Consider the following 17,854-nt stretch of genomic DNA (forward strand, 5'->3'; position numbering starts at 1 on the left):
CTTAACAGAGGGGGCCATCCCCTGTTCTCCCCGCTTCCCTCGTCTCCAGTCTTTAATACTTTCTGTAATGATTCTACAGCCACACTGTGTGTTGTGGGCCACAGGAACCAGGCAGCTGGAACATTTCTCTCTGTGATGATGATTGTGTGCAGTAATGTTGTCTGTCTGATCAGCTTGCCACAGTTACAGCAGATTGAAATAGAAATCTCTGCTCTGGAAGAATGGCCAAGCACAGTGAGATAGGAGACATCGTGAATGTTAAAGCCAGAGTCACTGTAATCTAGGGCAGTGCTGGATAAAGTGGAAGAAATGCTGCTATATGTCCATGAATATGCCCGTATTCTCAGTTATCCTACCTTTATGGGCTAGTGAGCAAGCTGATTTTCCAGGAACCCTCTCTGTTTTTAAACAGTTGCCTGTATCTTGGTAACAAAACCCAGATAACAGGAAGACTGGTAGACAAATATACTGCAAGGACACATCTTGCCAAGACCCCACATTAAACCATATAATTTAGACAAGATGAGACGATATACAAAGTCGAATAAAGCTTCTTTTCACTCAGCTGTGGCCTCTGTTATTTCTATTAAATGATTATTTGGTTAAAATATCTCTAATTGTCACTGCTTCTGTTGCCTTCTGTAATTAAGACAAGAAGTAGAAGTGTATGTAAAATATTTTAAAGGACATGGTAATTATTCAGTTCTGCATTTTGTTGTGAAAGATGAGAACTTGCTTTTTTTTTTTAAAAAAAAAAAAAAAGGGAAACCTTTGTGTAGATACATAATTTCTTAAAAGCAAAACCTGGCCATTTCCGAGAGCAAAACTCAGCTAGCCAAAAATATGAAAATTAACATTTTTGTAAAGGTAGCCATTTTGCTGAAGTGAGGATAAAGCAAAATTTGATAGGTTGGAAACCATGAGAAATAGAAAACATTGGGAAATCTTGCAAACCAGATTCTGGTCAAGAGGAAACAGCAGATATCCTTAGTGATGAAAGAAGCCAAAAATCTAATCATTCCCTCCCTAAGCATATCTTCCTTTTGCGTAAATGGCAACTAAAAAGCACTGGGGATAAACTGATGACAATATCAGCAACATTAAGATAAATGTTCTGCAGATCAAAATATTAAATGTACCGAACATTGATCCCATAATGCCCAGAGTCCTTTAACTTTTGAATCTAGCAGCTCTGTTACTGATTATTTAGGAACAAGAACAATACAGAAATATTTGGCTGCTCCCAAAAGTTAGCTATAAATGATTTTGAATAATTCTCTCTTCCAGACCAGTTTCAATCCTATGTTTGGAATAAGTGGGGAACAAATCCCAAGAAGTACAGTTTATGGAGCAGTCTGCTTGGTTGTAGATGCCTATTGTCTCTGGTAATAGCAAGCTTCAAAAGTAATATGCAATCACACCTTTTGCTCACATTCACAGATGTGCACTTCCTAATGTAACTTTTTAACTATGTCCTAAACTGTCAGCTTCCTTTTCCTAACTGAACATGAGCTAAATTATGAAACATAAGGAGATTTATACATAAGCGAGCACCATTTTATTAGACTGGGAGTGAAAAGTACCATAAGTGAAGGTCAGTTTCTTTTTTTGGTTGATTTCTGGTTTTGTAGCTGTCAGTTATCTCTGATTACAGCAAAAAAGTAAAATCCTGCTACTTTCAATTGTAAATCCTGGGAATTTTAAGTGGCAAAACAAATTGGTTGGCATGTAAGAGACATATTCCACTGATTCTACCAGGATATTTTGTTTTGGCCTATTTATTTTGTGAAACTGAAATAACAATTTCTAACATTGTGTTTACATGCAGACGTCAGCCTGTGAGTCCTCCACCCCCTCCAAGGCCTATTTCTCCACCACACACCTATGGTTACATTTCAGGACCTCTTGTCTCAGATATGGATACTGATGCACCAGAAGAGGAAGAGGATGAGGCGGAAATAGAGGTTGCCAAGATGCAGAACAGAAGACTCCTTTTGCGTGGCCTTGAGCAGACACCTGCCTCGAGTGTTGGGGATTTGGAAAGCTCTGTAACAGGGTCAATGATTAATGGCTGGGGCTCAGCCTCAGAAGAAGACAACATATCAAGTGGCCGGTCCAGTGTTAGCTCTTCTGATGGATCATTTTTTACTGATGCAGATTTTGCACAGGCTGTTGCTGCAGCAGCAGAATATGCTGGTCTTAAAGTAGCAAGACGTCAAGTGCAGGATGCAGCAGGAGGTGAGGTCTCATAAAGGCACGGTGTGCTTGGTTGGGAATTAAAAAAAAGAAAAACTGCCATCATGCCATGTCTTTTATCCAAAGGTTGTCCCTAAATTTCTTAAATAACTTAACAATGAATCACAGTCTGTTGTTCCAATTTGTACAAATTCAGCATGCTCAGAAAATTGATTTGCATGCCTACATAATTATCTCCTATGCTATGGCTCTTCCAGCAGCTAATGTATTATTTGTTGAAGTGAAATGGGAGGCAGTTAACTCTGCTTAAGATCTCCAGGTTGCGGGGTGGGGAAGGACTTTAAATGAAACAGTCCAGTTCACTATATTAAATTTAATTGCTGCCAAACGTTGTTTTACATAAAATCAGTTGTCAGAGATGTGGCTGTAAAACTGAAACCTGTGTGCTAAATCATGGGGGAAAAAAGCTCTGATTTAAAATTCAAATGCAGCTGAAATTATTAATGTTCCCTTAGGTCATGTCTATACAGCTCCACGATTTGGAATATGGGTGTGTGAATAGCAGTGAACACCAAAAGGCTGCACTGTAACTTCCCCACGTGGATGCTGCAGGAATGAACTAAAAGGCTCCTAGTTTGCATTAATGTACTCCTCTTCAAACAGGAGTGTGTAGCCCTGCCCTTAGAGTTTGGTGAAGGGGGTGGGGGGCAGGTCAGTGATAAGGATAAAGGCTCGTGTGGACAATGGTCTGCCAGAGGGGAAGAAGAAAAAAGAATAAAAACAACATCATCATCCATATTCTTTGACTGTTATAACTCAGGCATGCTAATGTGCTCTGAACTGAATATATATGCAGTTACATGAACTCCATTTGGGAGGCATTTGCAAACTTTAAAATGATTAAACAGTTTTGTCTTTTTTTTTAAATGTTACAGTATAACAGGGGTCGGCAACCTTTCAGAAGTGCTGTGCTGAGTTTTCATTTATTCACTCTAATTTAAGGTTTCGCGTGCCAGTAATACACTTTAAGGTTTTTAGAAGGTCTCTTTCTATGAGTCTATAATATGTAACTGAACTATTGTTGTCTGTAAAATAAATAAGGTTTTAAAAATGTTTCAGAAGCTTCATGTAAAATTAAATTAAAATGCAGAGCCCCCCGGACCAGTGGCCAGGACCCGGGCAGTGTGAGTGCCACTAAAAATCAGCTCGTGTGCCGCCTTTGGCACATGTGCCATAGGTTGCCTACCCCTGCAGTATAAAGATGTAAGGGTATAGTGTGTACCTAAGAAATGTAATCAAACATAGAAAGCTCAATCTTAAATTTCTTTGTTGTGCAAAATCACCCGTATGCAAATCATATGTATAGGACACAGGAATTATCATACTGCATTAGTCCAGTATCCTGTCTCCTACAGTGGCCAATACCAAATGCTTCAGGGGAAGGCACAGGAAGTCCAGAAGAAGCAGGCAGTTTGGGATAACATGTCCTGAGGGAAGTTTCTTACAATTGGTTTATTTCCTGAAGCATGGTGGTTTAGACCCTTTCAAAAACTTGTTTGTTTAGAATTTGCTATTATAATTCTGGATATTCTTGTTATCCATATAAACATCCAGTTTCTTTTTTATGCTTGTTAAGCTTTTAGCCTCAGTGACACCTTGTGGCGAGGAGGTTTACAATCTAATTGTAGGTTACATAAAACTGTTCTTTCCTCTTACTGATTTTGAAATTTTGCTACCTTTTAGTTTAATTAAATGCCTTTTTTTCTTATATTATGAGAGAGGGTGAACAGAAGTTTCCAGCTGACCCTTTCTCTAAAATGCATTATTTTGTATACTTTTCATGTCCTCCCTGTAAAGTACACGATCCCAGGTTTTTTTGTTCTCTTTAGATGAGAGTTTTAGTTTATCCATGTCTACTGGAATGTGAAAAGTAGAGTGTTTCACCTTGAACACTTTATTTTCTAGGTTTTATATGTTTAAGAATGCATTTAATCACATTTTAAGATAATTATTTGCCATTTACTATACTAGGGAATGTCATCAGTCTCTGTTTGGAGCATAATTGAGGTGAACTGCCCTTGGCTTGGCATCATAATTTATAACCTATTATTTCAGAAACGTCTATTAGATTACAAACAAACTACACTTGGCTTTTCTGCTGGTCAACACTCGATATGTAATCAATATTTCATATTGGAGCACAAGCACTATTAGCTACCAGGATTAACTGAATATGAATAATCAGTCATCTGAGTAGGCTTTGTGGTTACCAAAGGGGTTAGGTCAGCTGATAAATAGGTCTGCCACAGTTCAAAGAGATCTGTGACTATCTTGCCAACCCTGTATAGCCGCTAGAGCCAGAACACTGGGATACTATTACTGTAATTTTGTCCTCACCAACTCTACAGAGCTGCAAGATTCCTTTCTCATTTCTAATTTCCACTCAGACTTTTAGCATTCCTTTATTTCAACATGGCTGTTCATCATGAAGAAAGAGAAGAGGAGGTAGTTTAGTGATTTTGAGTGAAATCATGGCCCCATTGCAGTCAGTGGTAAAACTCGCATTGAGTTAAATGGGGCTACAATTTCATCCTTTTGAATAACTATTTGGAATGGACATTTTTACATGCTACTGATGTAAAAAAATTAAACTTAGCAACGTTCAAAAGAGTATTATGAATTGGGGTTTTTGTTTTGTTTTTGCATTTTTCTAAATACAAACACTAGAGATGTGACACTGCTCATGTACAAACAAAGTATTAGGAAATGCAAATCAGGGTGTCACAGGGACTTCTGGTGGGTCACCTCCTGGTTGGTTTGAGGATTAGCTGATTTCAGCTCTAATGCCTCCTTTCCACCTCCTACCACATGCCCTGCCTTCTCTTCCTGGCAAATCCCCACACCAGCCTGGAAGGGTTAAGAAGACTGAGAAGGAATTTTGTGGCCTAATTCAGTGCTTCTCAAAGACAAGAAGCCACTTGTTCAGGGAAAGCCCCTGGCATTCCCACTTGCTGCAGTTCGCCACTCCAGGCTAAGGGATGTGCTGGCCGCTGCTTCCTGCGGCCCCCATTGGCCTGGAGTGGCGAACCACAGCCAGTGGGAGCCGCGATTGGCCGAACCAGCGGACGCGGCAGGTAAACAAACCAGCCAGGACTGCCAGGGGCTTTCCCTGAACGAGTGGCTTCCCGACTTTGAGAAGCACTGAATTAGGCCATAAAATTCCTTCTCAGCCTTATTAACTCCTTCCAGACTGGTGTGGGGATTTGTTATATTTTGGATCTAGGAACAATTTGGTGTACTTCACAAACAGAACTTTATTCTGAATGAGTCAAGCAGTGCAGCGCAGTATACATTTGTAACTAGGTCCTTCTCATTGTTCTACCATGGTACGTTTGAGTAAACCTGTGCATTTTTCATGCCAAAGGAAATGAAGCCCATTGTGAAAGTGATGCATTTTGTTGTTGATGGACATTGCAAGCTATTGGGCTGATAAAGTATTCTGTTTCTGCTTGGTCACAGAGTTCAGATTCCTGCAGGGAGACCTACTAGAAACAAACTAGTTGCATAATTTCTGGGAAACTAAGTCAGTCTGTTTGTAGATTTGAAATTTAATGTATCTCTTCAATTGTTAAAAATATCCTGTAAACCATATCACCAATAAGGATATTGCAAGATTTAGATTAATGTAATATTATAATTGAATAACTTCAGTTTTAGAATGGCTGCATGTGAGTCTTGTTTTAAAAAGAGAAGGAATATAATATCTTATTTTTGAGAGAAAAATAACAACACTCGGTTGTCTGTAATTATTTTTTTCAGGTCGTAGACATTTTCATGCATCACACTGCCCTAGACCCACCAGCCCTGTGTCTACTGACAGCAACATGAGTGCTGTTGTAATACAAAAGATCCGACCTGCCAAAAAGCAAAAACACCAGCCAGGACATCTGCGCAGAGAAGTCTACACAGATGGTAAGTCCACTGAAACAGGTGAAATGAACCGCTCTAGATGTATGCTGAGTGTGTAAAAGTTTTCCTCAGAGATAACATTGTTTTTTAAAAAAATCAGTGATTTGTGTTTGCTATTGCTAAATATGTTGAGCAAATTAATCATTTTAAATTTTCATAATTAATCATTTTAAATTTTCATTAATCATTTTAAATTTTATGGATGCCTCCCCTGCACCTGTTTTCTGTAGTGTCCTAATAAGCTAATTGTTGCCATTATTTAAGAGAAAAGGTAGCACATATAGGTACAGTAGTTGAAAATAATGTGTGCCTGGGATTAAAATTTTCATTAAAATAATGGAACAATAACTCCTCCAAAGTGTCAGTTTTTTCGCACAGAAACAATTTAGCATTCAGATGGTAACCAACAAAATAGCCGAATTTTAATCCGAATGCAAGTATTGTTAGTTACTTTGTGCTCCAAAAGGCAAAATGTAATCATCTTCTCTCATGCCTTCACACACACAGTATCGACTCCTGCTGAAAAGGTAATGCTTCTATTCTTTGGAGAGTATAGGAGGATAATGCAAACATTGTGATGTTGTCTAGAGAAAGCCTTTAATGAAAATGCCTCAGGTGGCCCAGCTTTTATTAAACCACTGCCTTCCAGTTTTTATAAACTCAAGGGCTTTGTAGAAATTCATGTAAGATAAATTCTTGAAGACTTACCCATCTTGTCAAGTTAGCTAAATTTGCTAAAGGAGGAGGGGAACGAAGGAGTGTCAGAGGCATCATTCCCCACCTCCTGGTTCACAGCAACAACAGTCTGATTAGAACTTTCATTACCAGTCAGAAATTTTTCAAAGAGGGGCATCATTTGCTATTATCAAATGAAAGCCTAATATTATAGATCCTTATCCAGGGTTACAAGAAGGGGTTTTTGAGCCACTTCTCCCTGTGATTCCTACCACTTGACAGAAAAATTTAATACAAAGCTCACAGCATGATGAGCAGAAGTAATTTTGCAATGAGTGGTTGTCCGTGCTATTATCTGACTTTATTCTGAGTATTTTCTCTCACTAGCATCCATCTGATATTAGACTGCATTAAATACTGGCATGACACAGTGCACCTGGGCCTCTTGGCTTCTGCCCAGGTTCCTTTTGTCAGTGAAACTGAGCTGTCAGAATATTATCTGATTTCAAGAGGTTATTTACAGTGGTTTTGTGCGTTTGCTTCTGTGAAAGGGACAACACAGCGTGTAAATCCCAAAACTATACTAGCAATTTTACATTTATGGGACCTCTGTAATGGCATTTTACAAGATTTTATGGACATTTTATCAGCTTTTATTATCTTGAAGAGAATGGTCTTAACTGAAAAATTGGCTAAACATCAAACCTTGATATAATCACATCTATAGTAGCTAGAACATCAGAAAGAAAATCTAGACTGGAGTTTTATGTGACCATTTCTTTCCCTCTAGCACAGGAATAAATAAGTGGCGGATCTGTATTTGGTGTATTTTGTAAAAGTAATTATACCAAGTTAGACCATACAGCACTATGGTTAAAAATTGTAACAGATTTGACAGTTGTGGTCAATATTTTTTTGTATGCTACAGCAAATGCTTATTTCAGCATGTTTTCTAATTAGACATGATTTTCTGGTAACCTATTTTTGCTATACATTGTGGTTGGTCAGACAGTAGGGAGTTGTTCTATTTTCTGCAATGCTAATAAAACCCAGTTTAGTTGTGTTTTATTATTTTTTTACCCCAGACCATTTGCATAGCTATATTTGAAGCCTTATATAAACTATAATGACTCATTTTAATAGGCACATATAGAAGCTTGTCCTTTAGAGTAAGCTATAAAATAATATCTACTAATTATTTTCCTTAAGTGGAGAACAGTGATATGTGGACATGAAAGAAACAATTGAGCACAGTTGACCTTTCAAGGTACCTCTTAGTTTCTTCTATTGGTTTGATGTCATAGTGTGATTTATTTCTCTTATAAAGCAGTGCTTACTACTAGAGAACCTTCTAGTTTTTCCCATAATGAGTGAGCAGCCCGGCTTACAGTGGAAGAAAACTAATGGTCTGAACCTGGACTTTTATCACTGGTTGGAGCTGTTAAATACTAAAAGGGAGAAGAGATTAATTATTTCATCAGTTTCTCTATCTTTTCAATAAAACCCACATTCACAAACAGCTATTTCTTATGTAGCATAGAAGCATTTCTCACTATTCCCAAATTGCTTGACTACATTAGCTCAATAAATATTTGCTAGCAGTTTTATGAAATATCTGTGATATGAAGGATTTACACAGCTGGATGATAAAAAATACGGAAGCAAATTCAAGCGTCAAATGATTGGTTGACATTGCCAAGAATGTTGTCAGCCGCATTATATGCATATGCTGTAGAAATTCTGGTTTTGTTTTCTTTCTTATGGCAGGGTTTATGAAGTAGATTATTGTTCTTTCAGAGAGCTTTTATTCGTATTGCAGCAATGAAAGGAGATGTGTTTGCTTTCCATTGCTTATTTTTAAATACAGGATTTTTTTTGTTTAGTTTACTGTGCATTGTATAAGATTGTACAAACCCATTGTAATGTAATGACAATATTATATCCTTGGCTGATATTATGTCAGATCAGTTTCTGCTGAATGTAGAACAGGCTTTCAGCTCTGTTGTTCTGTTCATTGACAGTCATCCAGACTGTGAAATGTTCTCCATATTTGTTGCTAAAAATCTTTTGTTGAGAGAGGAGGGTAAGGAGTAAATGTATGAATATTTAATTGTTCTTTGTCTTTCAGAGAGTTAAATACAAGCAAGCGTATTACTAAAACCTACTAACAAATGCATTTCTCCCCTACCCAACCTCCTCTGACCTATTTACATACTTTATTTAAGAAATCAAGTTTAAAAAATATTTTCTGCGCCTTAGTTGTCATAAATTATACATTTGCAAGCCTCTTTTGAATCGTTGTTTTGATTTGATTTATCACTAATTAGAAGCCCTTAGACTTCTAAGCATTTAGGTAAACAAAGTGAAAATCTTCTGAAATGAGTTATAGTCCTTGGGATTTTCCATACAGATTATGGCATTGACAGTATCAACATATGGTGCCTGATTTTTAAATCCAGCCTCCATTCTTGCTCCCACATTTGATGTAGGCACAAATGGTAGCTAGCTAACTATCTGAAACATAGGTCAATAGCTCAGTGTTATCATTTGCACCCACAATAAATGATGAGGTTATTAAAGCAATATTTCTTAGAAGTGGAAAGGAGGCTTTGCCAAATATTGACATGAAAAACAATTCCAAAATGTTTCTGACTCTCCCCACTGTAACCCCATCTGTATTGTTGTGTGTCTCTGCCTTGATGGTACAAAATGTCTAAACTGTGCAATTTCAGAAAGAAAGAAAAAATACAGCTAAATACATTTTTTGCAACTTCTGCAAATTACCAAAAATCCTTTTTTCTATAAAATAATGTTATGATTTGAACATCCAGTTTCCTGTGACATTCAAGGATAAAGCATCTTTGCAATAGGACACAGCATCTGCTTCTATCCTGAGGCATCTGGGAATACTGACCTTAAAACTGAGACATGTTTTGTGAGATGAAAAGCTTTTACTATGTGTAAGTTATAATTATATAAACATGCACACTGGGGGAAAAAAAACTTCTTTGTTTATTGTACTGGGGTTTTGTAAATGCCTTCACTCAATTATTGTTCATGCAATTTAGAACCTGCATCTGAAAAGAGTTAAGCAGGTGAGGAACTTTACTTACATGAGTAATACCTGGAATTGGGTTGCTCACATGCATAAAATTACTCATGCGCTTCAAACTTTTCAGAAGCAAGGCCTAAGTCTGCAGTTTTGTATGCATATTTGTATGTGCAGTTCAGAAAATCTGGCCTGGTATATTTTAGAGAGAACACACATCATGATCTTTAACTGTCAACTGTTGTTTTTTCCTGAGATACTTAGTAGATAACTTAGACTTTATATGTTTAATTTTTTTGGAGATGATTCCTAATAATATTTCATTCATCATTACTTACGACTGATCTTTTTAATATTTATTTTCAGTTTCTCCACTTTAGTACAAAACTGGCTTAGTGGATTGATTATTTTCCCAGCAATTGTTTCCCTGTGATTATTATATATACTCTCATTTATATTCTTATTGAAAATTATAGTCACCCTTTTCAAAAGGCACATATGGAATATTTTCCCAGTAGAATATGTTATAAAATGGCATCTGTTAATTGTTTTCTTAAGTGGGCCACAATACAACACTGATATGCAGACACAAATGAAACAGTTGAGAGCAGCTGACCTTTACCAGGTGCCTCTGAATTCCTTATATTGGTCTGATGTCACTCTGCTATTAATTTTTTTTATTTCTTGCTATGGAGGCCTCCATTTTCTTTTTAATAACGAAACATAACAGTTTGTACTAGAGGAGGTAGATTGAGTTTTGATTTTCTCTGTGATTTAAGCTGTTAAATAAACACCACAGGAGTGTAATAGTGTTGACCTCTGAAAAGTTTCCTTTTTCTTTTTTAAAGGATCCTTCTCAGCAAGGAACACTATGTTATAATGAAGATTTTTATAGTTTCCCTGCAGGGTATGACAAAGCTCTCTCTGAAGAGACTATCACTTTTTCTGTAGTTATTGTTGTATTAATGCAATTTTACAAAAGTTTTTCATAAGGATGTGTTTTCTCTTCCATTATCATGCCTTAATGCTACTTAAATAATGATTTTAATCATTGCCCACTCTAACTTGTAAATAGTTAGGTTTTGGGGGGAAAAAAGTTTTTATTTAAAGTTATGTTTCACTGACTGATTTCTGAAATTACTAATGATTTTGTGTGGGGAGTAGGGTTGTTTTGAAATTAGACAAAAGATAGAAAAGCTAACAATCTTCAAAGATGAAATGTTATCAAGGGACTATTTCTGTTGGATTATCAAGACTAGTTCTTTGATTGGTTGGCAAAAACCATTGTAATTGCTTTCTAGGAAAAATTGCACCGTCTCAGCCAGTGACAGATTATCCACTGGCCCGACAGGACCTCTGCCCAACTGAGGGGTCCCCAGAAAAAATCCACCACCGCCAGTGGCTGCTCAGAGCCCCAGCCCCGGTCTATAGTAGCAACCCTTGATCCCGGCAGCAGCCGTGGGACGGTGGAAGCCCACTCAGCAGCCCACATTCCCAGCAGAAGCTGCAGTATGGCAGGGGAAGCCCCTACATTCAACTCACTCTCTGGCAGAAGCGCCAGGCAGGTGGGGCAGAAGAAGCCCCAGTGCCCTGACCCTGTCCCCCGCAGAAGCGCATGGGGTAGTAGGAGAAGCCTCACCACCCATACCCCCGCTGCAGCCCTGGGACTGGAGGATCTTTCACTCCCTGCTGCAGCCCCGAGGCCATGGCGGCAGGATAGAGCTTCTCCATCCAGTCTTGCGGTTGCATTGGAGGGGGCAGAAAGGAGCAAAAGGGGTTGTGGGGCTACAGTGGGGGCAAAGAATGGGGGTATCCTGGGTGGAATGGGGGTATCCAGGGAAAGGGCAGAAAAGTATAGGGCTGTTGGGTCAGGGCTGCAGGCAGAAGAGTTGAGGAGGGGACATCCCCCACACACTTGCTCTGGCCCAAGGCTCCATGAAACCTTAATCTGCCTTTTGTCTGGGCTACCAAAAAGACTTTTCTATATTTACAGTCCCCTCAGAAAGATAAATCAGCTTCACTGCCATAAGATCACCTTTCTTTCTTACCCTTTTGTCTAATAAATTGGCTCTCTCTCATTAAGTAAAAAGACTTTGATGCAGCTACGCACTAGTATATTCCTGTTTCCGGACAATGTAAGAATTCAGGTTACTTGACAGGGTATTCTTTCTGTCTGAGGGAAGAAGTGTCATTTCATAAGACATGTCGAAAAATGGTTGAGAGGTCAGAAGACACTGATGAAGACATTTACAAGAGCAGCCCATATTCAAATATTTCCAACTGCTTTCCAAACCTGATACCCACGAAATTCCCAATGTTATGGCAGGGAGAAGAAAAAAGATTGAATTTACAAAGATTTGTAGTTTATAGTTGTTGCAAATAAGGGGAACAGAAGGAAAGATTTCCCAAAGTGTGAGACTTGCCCCTGGAGGGTGCTTGAAAGATGTATAAATTAAGATGGACAGGTCTTTACCACCAGTGCATGGCAAGGCTGATGGGCATTAGTGGTTTCTTTTACCTGAAGTACTCAGTTTTCCAAAATTAGGAAATGTAGCTTGAACCACCTTTCTACTCCCTTGATTCTGGGCCAGCTGATGACTGAAATGAACCCGAGCATAACTTAAAGCAGGTGAAGGACTGCTGTATGTTAGCCCTGCTGCAGTGATTCCACACAGACCACTATGCCAACTAAGGATCAAGTGGAACTTCATGCACCATTCCACCCTTTCCCTCAGCTTCGGCACACCCCTGCAATGCTCCTGAGAGGGAATCTTCAGTGGCCCCATAGGACAGTGTTCTGGTTGCTAATGCCAGGAATATATTTCATCATTCCATTTACTTATACTCAGGGCTTAAATTCTCAGAAATTATTTCCCAAAGTCCCCCACCCCCTTCAACTCTGGCTTCGCTGTGGGGTGCTGGAGCTCATGGCTTCTGCCCGGCGGGACACATGAGAGCTACTGTGGATATGAAAGTATTTATCAGAGCTCCTTTCTAGCCAGCTCCGGATGAATTTAAGCCCTGCTTATATTCCAGTTTTTACTCATTTTGAAATCATCTCCTTACTTTTGTTGTACCAGTTTAGTCAGTTTTCAGTTCAAATACACACCTGCACAAATACACCTTGAACTATCTGAATGTACAGCGATGATGACTGAAAAGTGAGGCTGCTCTGAGATTTTGAAAGCTCTCTCAGCTCGTCTCAGAGGAAATAGTGAGAATGAATGCATTTCCTTGCAAATTGCTGAAGCAGGGATTTTAAAATGTTCAGTGGTCTTCATTCTGTAATAGATGCACTTGGGATGAATGCATTACTGACTCAGGACTATCATTTACACCTCTCACATGCACATTTTCTTCGCCTGTTTACTTAATGTATGCCTGTGATTTGTTTCCTGTAGCCTTGATCCAAAGCAGCCTTGTATCTTAGTTACCATATGTGAGCTTTTTAAAATTTTCCTTCACCTTTTTATAAGACAGTTGTGTACTTTTATAACTGACTGATAGCTTTCCCCTTCTGTTTTTAAAAATGTTAAGTATTAATGCAGAACAGAAAAAAATAGCATATATGCACCTTATAAATAGTTATTGTTGCATGTTGGTATACATTTGAAACTGCAGCACAAGCTAAATGAAAGAGAAAAGTTATAAAACTATTTTCAATGGGCCAGTCTCATTAGTCTTTATGTTAGGTTTTGAGGCTTCAGTTTGATGACTGTGTCAGTTGTTACCGACTTCTTCAGTACTTTGTTTAGCTGTCAACTATTTTCAAACATCTCTGAAATGTCTTGCAGAAAGCACTTAATGGCTTGAAGAATTTGTCATATTTACATAATGCATACCTACAAGAAGAAGATCTGATCAAAAATGCAGATGCCACAAAGCTAGGAGGAGTTGGAGTATAGAGCTAAAATTCAGAGGGATCTTGATAAACTGGCAAACTGGGCTATACACAACAAAATGAAATTCAACAAAGACAAATGTAAAGTACTACATTTAGGGAAGAAAAACAAAATGTAACAAATAGAAAATTGGGGACAACTGGCTTGGCAGCAGCATCGCTGAGAACGATCTGGGAGTTGTAGTGGATCACAAACTCAACATGAATCAGCAATGCAATGCTGTTGCAAAAAAAGCAAATGCAATTTTAGGCCGCATTAACAGAGGCATAGCATGCAAGTCATGGAAGGGGATAGTACTGCTTTACTCAGGACTACTTAGGCCTCAGCTGTGGTAATGTGTCCAATTTTGGTTACCAATATATAGAAAGGATGTAGAGAAACTGGAAAGGATCAAGAGGAGAGTGACAAAGATGATGAAAGGAATGGAGTGCAAGCCATATGAGCAAAGGCTGAAGGAAGTGCTGAGTATGCTTAGTTTGGAAAAGAGCAGATGGGGGGGGATGATAGCGGTCTTCAAATACTCGAAAGGATGCCATAAAAAAGATGGAGAAAAATTGTTCTTTCTTGCCACAGAGAGCAGGACAAGAAGCAATGGGTTCAAACTACATCATAATAGATTTAGATTAAATCTCAGGAAAAAACTTCAGAAAAATAAGAACAGTAGAACAATGGAACAGACTGCCTAAGGCAGTCATGGAATCTCCTTCACAGGAGGTTTTCAAAAGGAGGTTGCACAGCCATCTGTCTTAGATGGTTTAGAAACAACAAACCGTGCATCTTGGCATGGGCTTAGACTAGACGACCATTGTGGTCCCTTCTAACCCTAAGGTTCTATAATGCAACTACTGAAATAGTGCAGAAAACCTGATTGAACTAACCTCATTATCTCTACCCTGCTTCTTGCTTGCGCGCACACACACACACACACACACACACACACACACACACACACACACACACACACACACCACACACACACACAACACACACACACACACACACACACACACACACACACACACACACACACACACACACCTACCTCTCTCTGCCCCTGGAAATTTCCACTACATCCATCCGACGAAGTGGGTATTCACCCACGAAAGCTCATGCTCCAAAACGTCTGTTAGTCTATAACGTGCCACAGGACTCTTTGCTGCTAATACAAAAGCTGTTTTACATACCCATGTCTTTCAGGTTAGCATCATGTTTCTTCGTATGAATTAATTGTATATATGCTGTGTGTGGCCTGTTGGATGTTTTAGGTTAAGAATTAAGCAGAAATTAGGTTTTGGGCCTAAGTTAGCCTAATTTTCCAGGAATATAGAAAATTGAAGTTGCTAATATGAGAGAGTCTGAGATAAGTTGGAGTCAGTAAAGTGGAAAAATTAAAGTTAGCAAAGACATGACCCAAGGATATATTGCTGTTATATTTTGATTATAGCTGGTTTGAGCAAGGTTTTTAATGAGTGTTTTTGAAGATTGTGAATGTTTGATTAAAATAATATCTATATTGATAGCCTGAGAAGGACATTAGTGCAGATGTTTATTTAAATAAAGTGTAATGTAAAGAATGAATAAGGAAGGGGTGGAAATATAATTATGGTAAGGTGCAGTTTAATGTTAATTAGTATTATAATAGATTAGAAAAGGAGTAGCCTTGGTAAATTGCAGAAGAGTTCTAATTAACATCAGAAGGGTACAGTTAGGTGCTATGATTATAAGGCTGTACTTCATTCTATTGTCCGTGGACTGATCATCCATTAATACACTATTTTATCTTTGAGTGTAGGTATAATTGTAGTGTAAGAGATAATTGTATGCCTATTTGCTAAAGTAATCATTTGTCTTTTGAATAAAGTTTAATTGTATCATTCAAAGTATCATCTAGCAGTCCTCTACTAAATAAATTTTCTGTAACTGACCTAGAGGCTTGAACCTAAAAACTAAGTTGGTTTGTTTGCACTCTTATCTTTATATTGATATTAATTGGGACCATTTCAAAATAAGGAGGTTGCAAAAGATTGTATATGGCGTGCCCACAAAGACTAGGACTGAATATATTTAATTTACTAGACGTTGGGTGAACCATTCTATAATTCTGAAAAATAACAGAACGATTAGTATTTATAGATTAGCCTTTGGGTGCAGCCATCAGCAATGTTTCTCTTACAATAGCCGTATCCCTCCTGAAGAACTGAGTACATTTCAGGTCCTGAACAACAGTAGCAAAAGCCTGCTCTTCTCTTGGATGGACCTCAACAAGGAAGATAAATATCCACAAGGAGCATATCCAAACTTTTAAAAATTGGGTGATGACAGTCAGGCTCCTAATCCATGATTGGGAGCCAAATTAAAAGTGGACTGATTTTCAGAGGTGGCAAGCACTTCTAGCTCCCATGAAAATCAGTAGGATTTGTGGAAGCTCGGAATGTTTAGGGGGATGTGGTGTGCATGGACTTTGGATTCTATTATTAAACACCAACTACTGAACATTTTGGCCTGTGTTGTTTTCATAAAATCTAATGACATTACCAATATTTATTACAATAATTCAACATGGAACTCCCACAGAAGCTATAAGGTCTCTTTTAGAAGTCTATAATTTAGCAAATTTAGTCTCTTTTTCTGAGAGATGTCTGCTATTACATGAAATTCACAGTTATTGTTTCCACAGAAAATGTAGTTCACCCCCTTGGAATGTAAGTAGTATTTTATACTAGCATACAGTCAAGAGCAGTGATTGTAATACTTTGCTATGCGTGAAATATATATGAGAGCAATAGTATTGTTAATCTGAAAGTGAGTTTGTGAATGAGGGTATAAATGTGTTGGTAGGATAGGGAGATGGAGACTCTGATGGATGAGTGTTGCCTTTATTCACAATTTTGCTTTGCTCATGATATCCTGATTTTTTCAACTTCCACATGCTCTCTATTGCTGCCTTCCTTTTTGCAGGTTTTCTCTTATTCAAAATGGCCACCCATGACTTTGAATAGGGCTGAAATAAGGCAAATTGGCAACTATGTTAACATGTGAAAGTGAGGCTGCCCCTGTTGCTTTTCTACACAAACATTTAGTTTGCAGCAAGCTGGAGTGTGAATTATATTGCTATATAGTAACTGTTCACATGGACCCTGCTGATGTGTATTAACAATTTATTAATACACTTTGATTGGTCTCATTTCAAAGAGGACTAAATTAAAGTTCATTAACAAATGTGAATTGTTACTCCATGACAGACTATTGCAAAGTAGACCCACACCCCAGCATGCCATGAGCTAATTGTTTGTGTAGACAAGCCCCTACTAAAGGAGACCACCAGCACTCATTGTTTTCCATGGGATTGAAGCCAAGCTGCCATGAAGGAAAATGGCTGCAGTCCTATGGTTAGGGAGCTTTATAGAAAAGTGTGAGGAGATAGGAGAAGTTAAGAAGCAGAAGAGAGACTGAGAAGGGGTAGAACTAAGAAGGAGATACAGAGATAGGCAGAAGGAGTTGTATGGAGATGTGGGAGCAAGGCAGACTCAGAGGGATGCTGAGGATTGTGGAGCAGGAGGATGCAGAGGGGGAGTTGGAGGAGACTGAAGGGAAGACAGGAATGTATGGGGCTGCACTGAAAACTGAGAAGGAAAGAAGTATGGTGTGCAAGAGGGAGGCTGACAAGTTCAGGGGCTACAAGGATGAAGGGAAATGGGGGCACAGCAGACAGTGATAAAGAAGCCAAAGGCGAGGAATGAGAATGAGCTCTCTCACCTCAGGGGTAGGAAAGAATAGGTGAAGCCCCTCTCTGAGCAGCCAGTTGGGAAGCCTTCATTTTTGCTACATTTAGGATTGAATTTAGAACTGGAAATTATCACAGGGTGGCCACTTCCTCCCACAGACTCAAAAAGCAGAAGGCAAAATTTTAACACAATAAATGTGTTGTTCTTCTTCTAGTGATTGCTCATATCCATTCCAGTTAGGTGTGTGCTCGCCGCGTGCACAGCCGTCGGAGAAACTTTTACCCTAGCAACACTCAGCGGGTCGGCTGGGCGCCCCCTGGAGTGGCGCCACCATGGCG

At 38.7% G+C, this 17,854-nt stretch overlaps 1 protein-coding gene across 1 annotated transcript in view; it reads left to right on the forward strand.

Annotated features, from left to right (window-relative positions):
• The window catches only part of ROBO1 (roundabout guidance receptor 1), a 1,116,086-nt gene that overhangs the window by 1,080,766 nt on the left and 17,466 nt on the right, over window positions 1-17,854 (forward strand). The window contains exons 27-28 of the mRNA XM_075073102.1: window positions 1,829-2,238; window positions 6,016-6,168. Of these exons, the coding sequence (XP_074929203.1) occupies window positions 1,829-2,238; window positions 6,016-6,168 (563 nt within the window). The remainder of the gene's footprint in view (window positions 1-1,828; window positions 2,239-6,015; window positions 6,169-17,854) is intronic.

Source organism: Chelonoidis abingdonii, chromosome 1 (genome assembly GCF_003597395.2).
Source record: "Chelonoidis abingdonii isolate Lonesome George chromosome 1, CheloAbing_2.0, whole genome shotgun sequence".
Taxonomy (NCBI): domain Eukaryota; kingdom Metazoa; phylum Chordata; order Testudines; family Testudinidae; genus Chelonoidis; species Chelonoidis abingdonii.